The sequence below is a fragment of the Harpia harpyja genome, chromosome 2 (assembly GCF_026419915.1).
Source record: "Harpia harpyja isolate bHarHar1 chromosome 2, bHarHar1 primary haplotype, whole genome shotgun sequence".
NCBI lineage: Eukaryota > Metazoa > Chordata > Aves > Accipitriformes > Accipitridae > Harpia > Harpia harpyja.
In genome coordinates, this window is record NC_068941.1 from 5901490 (window position 1) to 5916358 (window position 14869).

Sequence of the window (14869 nt, forward strand, 5' to 3'; positions counted from 1 at the left end):
GACACATTGAAGATGATAGGCTCATAATTAGAATGAAAGATTTTAATTACATATTTATTACTGCATATTGTAAAACTTGAGGGAAAAACCCTTAAAAATCAGACATTTGTTTATAGCTGAATGAAGGAGATAAAATGGTACACTAAAGAATGCAATTTCTTAAATGTTCTGTAAAGATTTTTCTTTCCGATGTTTATGCATGCTTAAGGGAAGTAGAAAAGATAAAAGGAAGAGGAATTGAAATATCTGTGAAGGAATTAAATAGTGTAAAGCTGTGTAACTGATGGTGTATCCATTCTTTACCTCCCCATGCAGTAAAACCAATAGGCCAGATCTTACTCATTCCTACTTTGGCAGATTACACATAGTGCACCCCAGCTGTAAACCAGCAGATGATGCACTCCTTGGGTACAGCGGGGTTGCTGATGGGGTGTTTGCATCTTACCCAGAAGTGGTACAGCCTTATAAGAATTCCAAAAGCTGCACCAGCCTCAGGATGGTAAAATCTTATGCCCCATTATGTGTGCCACAAGTTGCTAAAGGGAAATACTAATTTCAGCAGGTTTTTTTAATATAGAAAAATTAGGGTTCTCAACTATGGTTAAACCATACCTGTCTGTTACACATGCCATTACACTAGGTTCCAAGTAGCCCTTTAATGAGGAAAAAATAGCTTTCTTCCCTTACAGGCTTCATATCTTTAAAGTCTTATTTCTCGTGTTCTTCCAGAGCAGAAGCAAATGCTGCTTTTTGTGAGTTTGCTTTGTTTTGAGCTGTTAGTAAAGTTAAATTATAACAGATACGTCTAATATTGAATCCTGATTATTTAAGCTTTTTAAGTCCAGTACATTAGCTTTCCTGCAGTAATCCAGTCCTCCTCCAGAAAAGATGGTTCTACTAAGATCATGCACCCATTTTTCTTTGAGATAAGACTTTGAGAGTTTTTCATGTTCCTTAGTAACTAGTTTATTCAAAGGAAGAGACCCAAGTATCAACCAACTCTTGCCTTTGCACACTAAGTATGATTAGAAAATACGGTGAAGATGACCATACAAATAAAAACAATATAAAAAAACTCTTAAACAGAATTCAAAGGCTGTGCAAAGGCATTTTTCCTAAGTCATTGCAATACAACAACATCTTATACACAGTGTATTCTGCTAATCAGACTATCAAAGAAATATCTGCTATATACTGTTCCTTTGAAAAGTAACCTGAAAGGAAGCAGAAGAGGTGTCAAAATCCATTAGAGTATGTTGGAAACCAGAAACTGGAAAGAAAATATATTGAATGTCAAGAGAAGGTAATACCAGCAAGGTCAGTATGTAAACAAGATAAATGACAGGAGTCTGCAAAAATAGAAGATGTACTACAAAAGGGGTTAGTCTACAACATCTGCCTATTATCCTCAGATTTTTACTAGTGGTTATCTTTTCTCCGTTTTCAAAATGACACTAAAATAGTTAAGCTGGTTTTTGAATATGGTTTTATGTTTTGAGTAGACTAGAGGGGAAATGCAGTGACTCTGTGAAATTCAGCTAACAATCCAAGTAATTGTGTAGGGACATGTAGTGGAAATCACACTTCAGTTATTGTAACTGCCAAATGCTACCTGTTGTGTTGAATACATGCCAGTAATTTTCTCTGAATTCTTAGTTTGTGAGCAAATTCCTTGCAAGAACTTGAAGGAGCGCAGCTTTCTGTTTAATGTAGATTGAAGAAATCAACGTAAAATACAGCTATATCACTCTTCCCTACATACTCATAAAAATATTTATTTAAAAGGCTTTTGTATTAAAATCCTGCGTTTCATCTTCACCATGCTGCCTTCCGTCTCCCTTACATATCAGCATATTTTGATATCACTATTATTTGCATTTCAGACCTGTTCTTGATCTCTCAAAAACAAAGGATTTGAGAAATGCCAAAACATCAAGTGTCTTGAATTTTTGAAAGTAGTCGTTGTTCTGTTATGTTTTAGGAACATGGTATTCCAACTGATTTGGGCTATGCAGTGGCTCCACACCATTCTGGAGTCTATCCTGTACATGTTCAACTTTATGATGCCTGGAAAAAGGTCTGGAATATCAGAGTTACCAGCACAGAAGAATACCCACATCTGAAACCTGCAAGGTACAGACGAGGCTTCATCCACAAAAATATCATGGTGAGTTGTATTTATGATGTTCATATTACAACCACGCTACGAATTTACGAACAATTTATTTTTAAGTGGAAAAGCACGGTATCCTGAAAGTTCACATTGTGAGAAGCACATATTGCTATGCATAAGTAGCAAGATATATTTGACAGTATCTTGTTAATTAAAATCAGTCTGTTGCTGATGATGTTACTGCTGATGAAGGTGGCCTCCAGGCACCCTGCTGTTAACAGTTAACAGGCTGTTAACTGTTCTAGCCCTACTGTTAGTACTGGTTCAGAGATCTCAAGGAAAAAGTCAACTTTGCATCTTTTAACAGAATATTACGGGTTAGATTTCTAGCAGGTTTTAAATTTGCATAGTACCATTAACTGCAAAAGAGTTTTGCTAGTTTATACCATCTGAGAATCTGGATCTTGGTGCACAAATATTTTTTTCTCCCATTTGAACGGTGCACAGTTGCCCTCATTTTGCTTCCTGCCATACAGAGATGTGAACTATGCTTTGCGCTGTGGCTTAACCCCACAGCTAGGCTTTGGGCCCAGGCAATCAGCCTGGATACAGGGCAAACACTCAGAAGGTTGGAGGGAAGGAAGACACACACATACCACACCCCCTCCAGGCTATGAAACTGCTCTGTTGAGGCAGCCACAAGTCAAATCATACAATTTTTCTGTATTACATAATTCACAGCATTGTTCACTGGCAGCAGTGTTTGCCAAAAGGGGTTATACAAAACTGACATGGAAGACGTTATGCTAATTCCATCTGGTCACTGGGGCGTAGGCTATTTCTGATTCACATATTGTCATTGTTATCTGAGAAGTGTTTCAAAACTACTTTTCAAAATACTTGATGGTATATTCTTGAGTAACTTTCTCTTGGAGCATGTAGGAGAGTGGTGAATGGGAAAGATCCTAGTGTGTGTACTGTGTTGTACTTCTGGCTGCAACAAGCAGTTTTGGAGGGTCAAGTGCCTTAATGCAAGACTGCCACTTTGTTTATAACAGAATTCTGGTGGTGTCCTAGAGTTACCACTTTTCTAAGCAAAATAATAATATTTAAAAGTTTTGATCTATTTTTGGATAAGGCAAACTAAAACCATCTCCAGACATCCAGGAAAAAAATTGACACCATACAGATTTGAGCTACAGTTTGTTCTTTTCAAAGCAATAGCTGCATGTAAAATAATGCGTTTGTGGATATGCTCAGGGGGCGTGAAGCATTTGAGGAAGATTGATTGACTCTCAATCTCCAAAAATCTCTTTCATAAATTTTTGTAAAAACATGTCATTTGAAGAGACATAATGAGATTTAACACAAGGACACTGGGGCCAAAAACGTATTTCCAAGAACAGTCGTATAAAACCACCTGTTTTGGGAGTCTCAAGCTTTCAGTTCTCCAGGGCAGATGCATTAATATTTTACATCTGCAGGCTTATAGTGATGAATACATTCAGTAATAAAATGGTTGTGTAAGATTTGCCAGAGCATTTCGCATCCAGTACAGCTTTATTCCCTGCCTCTGTGAAGAATTGTTCTCATATTTCATCAGTGAAATCCAAAGGTTTTTAAAAAGCATATGCAAGTTTATAGCAAATGTACAAATTCCATACATTTTCTGACAACACAGAATTTACGATCTGTGGTCACAGTATCCTGTACATTACAAAAAAGATGTTGAGAAATGAAACTACAAGAAATAAAGAGTATCTACTAAACCACAGTCTATGTCAAGTAAGGGATGTATGCTTTAAAAGTTTAAGCTATCATATAATAAATGTTCTAAGTTAGACTAAAACATCTGAGAACAATCCCAGTTTAAGAATTATACATGAACATCAATACCCAGCTGTTGATTTTCCATAAAAAATAGACATAATTGAAATACTCTCCAGTGAATTACTTTCTGAAGTTGATAGAAAATATTTTGAAGTTCTGCTGGAAAACTAACTGCATTTATTAGTTCTTCCTGTTCAAAAGACTTGCTCTTTGCATATTTTTAAATACTTTTGTTTATGCTACTCTTTATTGCAACTGGTCTTACAAAACTAGTACAGTTGAATGAGAAGCAAATCTTTCTTATAATGTGAGTATTATCGGCAAAAGTCATCATGTGTCAGTGTAGAATTATTATTGGTGGTGATGCCTAAGCCAAAAAAAAAAAAAAAGACTTTCAAGTTTAAATTTACAACAAAGCCATTGTTCAAATAAAAAGTGGAACTGATTAATACAATATAGACTGACAGTATTTCAGATTATGTTTCAAATTATTTTAAAATTTTAGAAATCTTTGATGGCCAGGCTTCAAATACTTGGTTTTAGGATTAGGTGTTACGGACAAAATTAGTTTGAGGAGGTTGCTGAATTGTAACTCACTGATTGAGATCAATCTCCAGTTTCATACAAAATGTGATGAATTTTTGGATGTTATCCTTTCACTGATGATAAAAATGTTGTTTCTTTCAGTAAACACTATTTATTGATCTGCCAGTGTATTAATTCAACTAGATCATTATTGACTTCTGGCAAAGTTACCACAAAGGAACATTATCAGTTATGTGTTACTTATTTGGCATTTATTATCTCATTAAAAGTATAAACATCTTTGTTTTGTGAATTTCTCTTGAATCTTTTTTTTTTTTTTTTTTTTTTTTTAATAAATTCAGGTGCTTCCTAGGCAAACTTGTGGCTTATTCACCCACACAATTTTCTATAAAGAGTATCCTGGAGGCCCAAAGGAACTAGACAAAAGTATTCAAGGAGGAGAGTTGTTCTTCACAGTGGTTCTCAATCCAGTAAGTACAGTGTAATTTTGAAATGTTTTTTAAAAAATTAGTTAAAGGAGAAGTTACTGAATGCTTCAAGGCTAATCAGCTGGGTCTCCCAAATAGTAATGATTAGTCACAGTGAGTTTTTCTGCTTTTTCAGTTAATTTAGGATCTAATTTTATGTATGTTCTATTAGTTGTGCAAAGATACCTACTCTTTTTGACAACTGTTTTGTTAGTAATGCAGTAGTAGCAACCTTTCTTGTTGTTCTTTACTTTTGCATGAAATAAGAACCCTGAGATTTCATTTTTTTAAAGAATTCCAGTGTTAAGAACTGATACTACTATGATACAAGTACCTCAGGTGAAGTCCATTTTCCTGCTCTGCCAAATTCATAATCAGAAATGTTGGGAAAGCTCATTGCTTTGAGAAAGTTGCAAGCAAGGAGTGCTTGCGCTTAAATCTGGGTTGAGAATTTTCAGTTGGCTGATTCATGATAGCTTCAAAGAAAAGACCCAAGTAAATGAACCACATAGTTAATACGTCTGCTTAACCTTTCATTTATCTTTAATGGAAGAATGAACAGCAAACGAGGCTATGAAACTATGGAATACTGACAGAAGAGAACAGTATAGTACTTCAAAATGGCATGGGATTAGGTCAGTTGCATCAAAACTGACCTTTTAGACAAGCTTTTAGGTGAGTGTTTCATCTGAAGTCCAAATGAAACTTAGAAATAAAATTTACCCGTTTTATACAAATGGAATCACTAGGACTCATTTTTTCAGAACACCAAAGGGAACAGAACATATTTTCACTCAAATCCTTTGGAATAATAGCCTAAGTATATTTGTGCCCTTTTTTAGTCTTCCATAGTTTAATGAAAGTCCAAAGGAAAAAAGCTTCTGTCAGCTACTTCAGCTATTTATATGCAGGTCTATTTTTCAAGCCTCAAATTCTTTCAGGCTATAGTTTTTGTTCTTTGAGAGCAGTTACTGTGTTTGTTCTCCTTTTTCATGTTCACACAGCAGAATTAGGAAATTAAAACTTCACTTCCTCAGCACACATGTGGTCTCCCTTCTAGAGGATGGCAGTAGTCCCAGTCCTAACTTTGATGATACATATAATTTCAGGCACAGCATGTTAACAGAGGTGAGACCTGGAAAATTCCTTGGATGGAGGGTATTGATACCATAGCAATGCTTTGGCAATATATGGATTTTAACTTAAGAGTTACTAGCTTAACAAATGAGACTTAGAGGAAGGCATATAGTAACAACATTTTGAGTCAGGACAAACCGTATTCCATATTGAAACACAGACACAACTTAGCCAAAAACTATTTTACTGTCTTACAACAGTAGGTTAAACAGCAAAATTTAGTATGGTTGCTCAAGGCATAAGCCTTCCAAATTAAAAGAATGAAGAGAATGGAGGGCAAGACAAGATAAGCAGTGAAACAATCATGATTATTGGTATTAATCATAGAAGTTTGATCATGCCTGCCTAACATCCTTGAGTGTGAGTACAGTAATGTCTTTTTATATATTACCGTTACATTTTTGATTTATGCATTGCAATGTAGACTGTGTGATCACTAGTTCTGAGAAATATGATATCCCCAATACAGTACAGGCTAAAAGAATAGAAGTTAAATGCACTGTTTTCTAAATACAACTGTAAATTAATATCAGAACAAAATTTGCCCAAGACAAATTGTTGTAATCCTTTTAAGGAGTGCCTTTGAAAAGGTGATGCGTCTGGTTTTAAATATCTGCTTATAAACAGTTTCTAAAGTTCTAAGCGTTCGCCTGGCATGTAATCAATTTAAAGATTAGGGTTTACATCTTTGTGGTTTTTCAGTATGACATGTATTTATACCATAATTTGCAAGTCAGAGTGGGCAAAGATTAGGCATTAAAATTAAAACTAAGTAGCTTTAAGAATTTGCCTAATTATGAAGTGGCATTTTGTTAGAAGCTGCATTTTGTATTTCATAAGCTTTCCTGTGTTTTCATTAAAATTGCTGGGATTTCTTGATGTGAAACATCCAGCTTTTTAGAGGATGCAAAAATTCTGTTATGAGACATTTTCTAAACGTTATTTTTCACTGATGTAGAACTACAAAGAAGCAGCATTACCTAGGAATCCTTACAGTGTCAGCTAAATAATATTCTCAACAATGAGTACATAAATTTTTAATTTCCAAAAATGGAAAATGTGGGTGTAAATGAAATGTAAATCTTAACAAAGGCCTTCATTATATTTCCTGTTTTTTTGGATAACTGATCTTAAGTGAGTATAGTTTCTGAGGTGTAAGTTACTAGGCTGAGGCTTTAGAAACTGAGTACCCTACACTGAAATAAATGCCGCAAGAATAAAGCCCCAAATTTCTTTGTGGTTTGGCTGTGTAATCGTAGCTATTCACAAGAGAGGCTCTGCTTCCTTATAGTGTGCTAGATAAACCACAATCTGCAGAATAAACCACACAAAACCCACAGGACCATATGTGCATCTGTAAGCTTTTGACATGAGAACCAGCATTATTGCCCTGTTCCCAGGGCATTGTACAGTCAGAAGTCCTGCAGGTAAGAAAAGTATTGGGAAATCCTGCTCTACAAATAATCTCTGCTAGTTATATTTTATATAGGAACTAAGATTTGGGTTGTTGGAATCACTAATCTTGTGGTTGGCAAGCTGTGGTATGCATTTATATACCCACACTGCTGGTTCAATCGCGATAGGATGGTGGCTGTAAAGTGATCTTGACAGCTCTGCCTGTTGTGTTCATAAGGCATCTAGAATGCTGAAGTGCCACCGAGCTGAAAAAGAGCCTAAGTAGTAATATAACACGCTATCTACTCTTCCAGTAATATTTTGTATGTCTGTCTTCTGTTAAAGATCTTGCTGACTTCAGTGGCCCTTAGGCAAGATTGCACTATATCAGGATCTTGCACAAAATGTTTTACAGAGGAAAAAAAAAAAGAAAAAGAAAAAGGAGAAAAAAGAAAGAAAGAAAAAAAAAGAAGCCTTCAGAAACCCTGTATTATTAGTGTACTGGCATTATTTTCCCCACATTATCGGTTGAGTAATTGACTTAGATGGAGGTTGTGTGACTTGCACTAATTTAGCCAGGGAATTCTGTAGCAAAGCCACAAGGAAAACATGCGTTGTAGAAGTCTTTAGTGACGAGTATCTTATCTGGTCAGTCAGCTCTCTGTTCTATTATTTCGCATTGTTACTATTTTTCTTAGCGCTGTACTGACTTTAAAACATTTTAGCAAGTATTTTTCCGGATAAACTTGTTAGAATCTTCAGTGACTTCAGATTCATCTACCTCTGTCTGCAATATTCAGTGAAGTTCTTGGATTAATAAAACAAATTTCTGTTAAACATCTCTTGGAATGAAATTTTACCAGTGTCCTAAATATGTCTGGTAAATGATGAAGGAAGTGAGCAACTACATTTCAAGCTATATATAATGATGAGGTAGGTTTAGGCACTGCCATCAAGTGTATCATTTCTTCTCAGGTTTGCCGGTAAATCTCTATCAATACTGACAAGACTCTATCAATGCTTCTGAACCACTCTGAAAATAATTAGACCTAAGAACCAAGCCAAACTAAACATAGCTGAACTGAGCATGCCTTTATAAAAACTATTTGATTATTTCTTTCTCTCTGCCCCTGTATATTTTCCTCATCTGCAACTAGGAACATACATACATATTGCTTCTCTATGAAAATATGTCTGTACTAGTTACTGGTCTGTGCCACAGCCATTGTTTCTGTAGGTAGTTGATGTGGAACACGTACAATAAAATAAGCAAAGTAAGAACTGAGACCAGAATAGTTCAAAAAGCACTGATATTATAAAGTTTTCAGAGACCTAAGTTACAAATGAGCTTCTTTTAGTTTGCACATGTGTTGCAATGGATTTAAGTATAAAAACTTAACTGAGTAACTAAGGCTATCTATAGAAAAATTATTTGTTTGATATACAACAGTACTGTTCAGTCATTAACAGGAACATAACAAATCTGACTGTCTTGGTGAGTAGCTATACATGTTATGATAATACATATACGTAAAGGCTATACATACACCCTTCATCTTTCCAGGAAAAGTAAAAATTGTGACTCAAAGGATTCTGCTAAGGACAGCACTGCATATTGCAGCATTTTCTCTAATGACGTACATGTTCTCCCATAAGAGCAACTATTAGAGATGAGGTATGAGAGCAGCTATTGTCAGACGAACACTTGAAATTCACTCACCTGTCCCACAGGGCTGATGGAGGCTACGGAGTAAGAGGCAAACATGTTGAACAGCTCTTGTTCTCCTTGAGGCTGCATGGCCGGCAGCCTAAGTTGATGCAAGTGGTGTGTAGCTTACTCTGTGCTACACAGACAATAGGAAAATGAGTTCACTGTTCACTGTTCTATGAAATAACTTGCTTATAGTTAAGCCAATTTAAAAAGGCTGTATTGCGAGCAGCATGTTATGTCCCAGTAACAGAAGAGAAAGGTTCTTATCTGTGAGTTTGTATATTTGGATTACGTGGAATGTACACGAATCAATATTCTTAACACATGGATCTGAACGTTTTGCACAGCAAAGTCAGTGGAATTTTTCCCATTTCCTTCCCATTGTCATTCCCGTTAGTGGGATAATATGTAGGTATATCCATGTTCCTTATTCTTTAAGGCATTGACATACTGTGGAAGGAATAGAGTGGAAAATAATGCAGAGTGTTGTATAATGAAGTTCTGGAAATCCATGCTACTCTGCAGACTCAGTCTTTTGGGCAAACCTGGAAGCAGTTGACTGAAGAGGACTATGAAGGACTGAGAAAAACTCCCAGTTTGAAGAGAAATCAAAAATGATCAAAACTGATTATATTTGAAGAGAGATGACAAACAGAAGCAACTATGAAATTGCATGAAGAACCTAGACAATGAAATCCTGTTACCTGTCTTGAAACAGAAAACCAGAGGATAGCCAATTAAATGAGGATGAGAATTTAAAGGAGAATTGTATAGGAACCTTCCTCCAAGGTAGTGTTTATGACATCAAGAACTTATCAAGATTTGAAATACAGAATTAAGTTTGATTGGATATTCATGCCTGTAGTAGTTGGTAAGATATGGATTCCATATAAACTTCCATGCTTTATGTAACCCTTGAAAGCAGGGAAGACTTTCACAGGGGATTGTTTTTCACACATCTCCCAGCTGTAGAGTATCCTGTACTTTCCTCATACGTAGCTGATACTATCTGCTTCTGTAGACAGTGTGCTGCACTAGATAAACAGGCAGGACAGACCTACTAGTTCTATTCATTTTTTAATATGGAAAAGCTTACTCTTTTTCTAAGTGCAAAGTTTCAATAATGAAAATAAAATTCATGAAGCAGATCAACAAAATGAGATAGAGTATATCTCATGTGCTTCCTACCAGTTCTTTAGATTTTATTCCCAAAGGTTATTCCAATTTGTTAGTCTGTTTGGTTTAGTTTTCACATGATGATTTGGAAGGTATGTTTTGATTCTAAAATCCAAGTAATCGAGTAAACCAAATTTTTCTTAATATAAGACTGCAGCTTGGATGAGAGGTGAATGATATGGTAATCTAAAATGATATTGTACACTTCTCCTTTTCTGGTGGCATCAGTAAAAGTTAAGGTGTCTTAGTCTGACTTTGTAGAAGGCGTACATAACCCCGTCCTAAAATACCCTTTGAACTATGGAAGATACAGATTGGGAGCTTTGCTGTTGTACAAGATGAATGTTTAAGGGAAAATGGTTCATGAAAATCTTCTATACCTTTTCTGCCCCCAAGAAAAACAAACAGGATGGAATACAGTAATTGCATTACATGCACTTACATGCACTTCCTTATAAAGTACTATGTGTCTACAGATCTAAAGAAAAGGGAAAATGCCCTGTGGAGAGAAATTTGGTGAAAGCCTTCAAATGGTTGACAGCCCAACAACGAAACTAATGTGTAGCCAGCTGTGTGTTCTCCGTATGGTTACAGCAGTACTGATCAAGAGGGAAGACTGTTAATGGTTTAGGCCCTGTGTCTGATTGATCTTAAAATAATGTAATCTTTGTATGCATTCAGTTCTAAGTATTATTTTTCTCTAATTTTTACCTCTCCCAAGTTACAGTGAGTAGAGCTGTTATTAAGCTAATTGTCTTGCAGCAAGGGAGAAATTATCTCCTTTAGCACTGAAAATGAGAGGATTTATATGAGCATCAGCAGAACCTACTGTATCTTAATGTGACCCTGAACAAGATGAATAGTCAGGCTTTGGGACTACAGAGAAAAATACAAAAACAAAGGCATTCAGGCTCAAATCTTCCCTTTCTGTCTGTCCCGCTTTGCACAACCTCCTATTTAATCATACTGAGTGTGAGAAGCAGGAAAGATGACAAAAGTGTTGAGAAGCACACTGGTGTGGGGGGTTCATTGTAGGCATCCCACGGTAGCGCCATCGGGAGCACAGCCGGACCTCTCCGGTGGGCCGGTTCAATTCAGGAGGCTTGGCTCACTTCATGGGTGAGTGAGAGAGGCAACAGTTTCATCTCTTCCCTGTCCTCTCATGCCCATTTTAGGAGCTCTTGGGAACTCCCACAACAGTTTGGGGAGTTGCCATGAATTGGGGCAGTGGAGGAAGTCAGTTTTGCGGAGCGTTTTGGTTGACTGCAAAATACAAGTATTCCTTGCCTTTCTATCTGTTCTTCAAAACCCACTCATAAAAGCCAGACAGAGTCTGGTATTTTGTGGGTGGAACAGACAAAATATAAAAAATCCTAAATGAACAGGCAGGATTAGCTATCTCATTAGAGGTGATTCCTTGTAACAGTGTACAGTAAATGCATTGAAATTGTTGGCAATAAGAAAACTCTACCCTTCTATGATTCTTCAAAATTCTCAAATGGGAAGCCTTGTACAAGTGGTTTACAGCTATTGGTGAAGCTTGGACAGTACTGCCAATTGGGAAATTGAGACAAAGGGTAATGAGCAATTTACAGAGAAAGGCAAAAAAGTTTGTGCAAGAGCTGAAAATAAACTCGGGTTTCCTGACTGTCAGATTAATAATTCAGAACTACACCAAATACGTAATTTTGTTTGATCTTATAAATCTTCCCTGGCTCCATTATATTTATAGTGGAGGCACTGCTGTGTAAATCAAATTCAACTAGCTGGCTTGCTGTCTTTGCAAGTGGACAGATCATGGCAGCTGTGAAACCAGCAGGACAGCTTCAGAACAAAAAAGGGATTTGCAAGCTGGAATCTCTCTGTGGTGGAATTGAACACAGCTTTTCTGGTAGCATACAGGTCTAAAAGGAATATCTTTCAACTATTAAAAATACATATTCAAGCATAGACTGCAATCTAATTCATTATTCTATCACTTTGTTAGTCTAATGGAGCAAAACCAGCTGTTACTGAGTCTCTGAATACCTGAAACAAAACTGTTCCGAGTAACATGGAGACAACATCAGAACTGCAAACAGAGCATGCACAATGCCAAATTAATTGGAATATAGGCGTTCTGAGAGTTAGACATACTCTTGTGGCCTGTAAACATTTGTTCAGTAGCTAAAATAGCAGCAATATACTAAATTGGTAATGCATCTGCTTCAAGTGCCTAGAAGAGATCACATAATTAATTGTCAATCATAATTTAACTTCATTTTAAAGTGTTGTGCTTAACTTCATTGAGTTGGGAGGCCTCGGTGCTGCCTTTTAATGTTGTTGCACAGATTGGAGGGTTACACAGTGCCCACGACAAAAGTACCTTGATGACTGCCTTAACAGTATGAATTTATTCATGTTGAATTGCCTGCAATAGATTTATACGTGGTAAAAAAAGGAAAGACATGTCCAGTCTGTAAGAAATGTTTATTACCAATTTTTTCTTCTACCAGCTCATCTAGTTCCAGATTTAAAATAATAATAAATCTGTTTAACAACATCAGTGTTACTGCAAGTCCCAGTCCTCCCTCCATGTCCCTGATGCTTGCCAAAGAGGGTACAGCTAACCTCTGAACAGGGAGTCTTCTCTCTGCTCTTGGGTTACAGTCTGGTCTCGATGGCTTAGCGCAGTGGTCTCCAAAGTGGGGTACGTGCACCCCAGGAGTTGCGTAAGGTGATCCATTTGGGTGTAGGAAGAAAATATTAGAACTTCAGTATTAGAAGTGTGTAATTTATAAATAAATATACAGACACTGGGGATGCATGCTCAAAAAATTTTTACTGATAAGTGTGCGTGATCAAAAAAGTTTGGAGACTGCTGGCTTAGTGGACCACTGTTCTACAGGCTTTTTACTGTTCTAGAGGCTTTTGTACTTAGCTTGTTTCACTCTGCTGTAGACATTGCCACTTCTTTTCTTTCCTGCGTTATTGAAACCAAATCAAAAAGTCCTCCTGATGCGGTACACCATTAAGGAGTTATAAACAGAAAAGGAATATGAAGAAGAAGAATAGCGAGGTGTGAGCGCAACCTATTCATCTGCAAAATGTTTGTGTAAAATGGAGTTTGAATGTGAAGCAAGGTACATTTTGCTTATCAGGATATATGGGAGAGAGTGGGAATATTTGCAGGTTGCCCAGCACAAAGATATCCACTCTGCTGCTTTCCATTTTAGCAGCTAGTCTTGCTCACCATAAATAATTTCTGTCCCAATGTAGAGAAGCTTCATAATTCACCCTTCCAGACCTTCACAGGGAGCTTGGTAAGAAAAAAAAAAAAAAAGTCTTTCCCACTATCCTTGAATGGTTCTTCTCATCCCTGTCTTTTCAAAAAGAGACACCCCTTGACTCCAGGGGGAAGAAGCCAGGAATGCAGACGTGGCACAAGCCAGCAGCCATAAGAGGGGCTTCTCATGCTTGGGAATGAAGGGTAATGTCATTCCTTTGGGAGGCAGGCACCTCTGTTTTTGTCAGGAAAATGACAACTGTTATCAAGACTGTAGAAGCTTAGGTAGTAGTGTCCTTGTGTATAATTTTAATAGATGCAGCATCCTAATAATGTTGATTATGCAGTGATCAATATTTTTTAAAATATCCAGTCTGCTAAAATAACATCTGTCGCTAGAAGCTGGGTAACTTGTTGCATTTTTTTCATTTTGTGCAAGTTGTTTGTCAAGCATCTATTGTTTTCTCTGTTCTTGATACATAAATTAGATCATGCTGGTTCATCTTTTCCTGATACATGTGATTTAATGGCAGCACCTCAATCTCGGTCTCAACTCTAATTTGTTGACCTAGAAGCTATTGCCTCTAATTGGGAAATGTTGTTGTAGTAAGGAAATACGCAGCACAGAATGAGTGTTCAAAAACATAAAAGCTGTTTCTCCTGAGTTCTTGTCCTCATTTCCCTACATCTCTGCAGTAGTAGTCAGAATCTCAGATAAATTCAGGGCTTGGGAAGGAAAGCAAAACAGCAATAGCCCTCTGCCCTTTCATTCTGGGGAAGGAGTGCAGAAATGCTGAGGAGAAGCTGAAAGGAGCAGGTCATACAGCTGCATATAAGGCTCTGTGAGAAGGCAGAGTAAAGCACCTTTGCTACTCTGATCCAAAGATGGGTAGGAGCAAGAAAGGAGCTGCTGCCCAGAGGCCAGATTTAGTCCTGAATGATCATTTTAAAAATTGTCTGCGTTCCATTTCAGTCCCCTCGTGAAAGATATTAAATCCTGTGGAGAGTGTGCATTGACGTGCAACCAAGATGATAGTTTGTTTATGAGGAACAGCTAAAAAGGGTGATCCTTCTCGCACTGAGATAAAGAAAATGCTGAGATGCCCTGAAAGAAATTATTTTAGAAGATGGCTGGCAATAATAAAATCAAATAAGGTCTTTTTTAACTGAAAGGGAGGCTAAAATGCTTGTTAGAGTAAATATAAATCTATTCACAGCCACTTCCCTTT

The 14869-nt window shown here is 36.9% G+C and overlaps 1 protein-coding gene across 3 annotated transcripts in view; it reads left to right on the forward strand.

Moving 5' to 3' along the window:
* LOC128153979 (bifunctional heparan sulfate N-deacetylase/N-sulfotransferase 3) overlaps window positions 1–14869 on the forward strand; it is a 538027-nt gene that overhangs the window by 501201 nt on the left and 21957 nt on the right. For all 3 annotated transcript variants that reach the window (XM_052813981.1, XM_052813977.1, XM_052813987.1), the window contains 2 exons: window positions 1982–2167; window positions 4831–4959. In XM_052813981.1, coding sequence (XP_052669941.1) covers window positions 1982–2167; window positions 4831–4959 — 315 coding nt within the window. The remainder of the gene's footprint in view (window positions 1–1981; window positions 2168–4830; window positions 4960–14869) is intronic.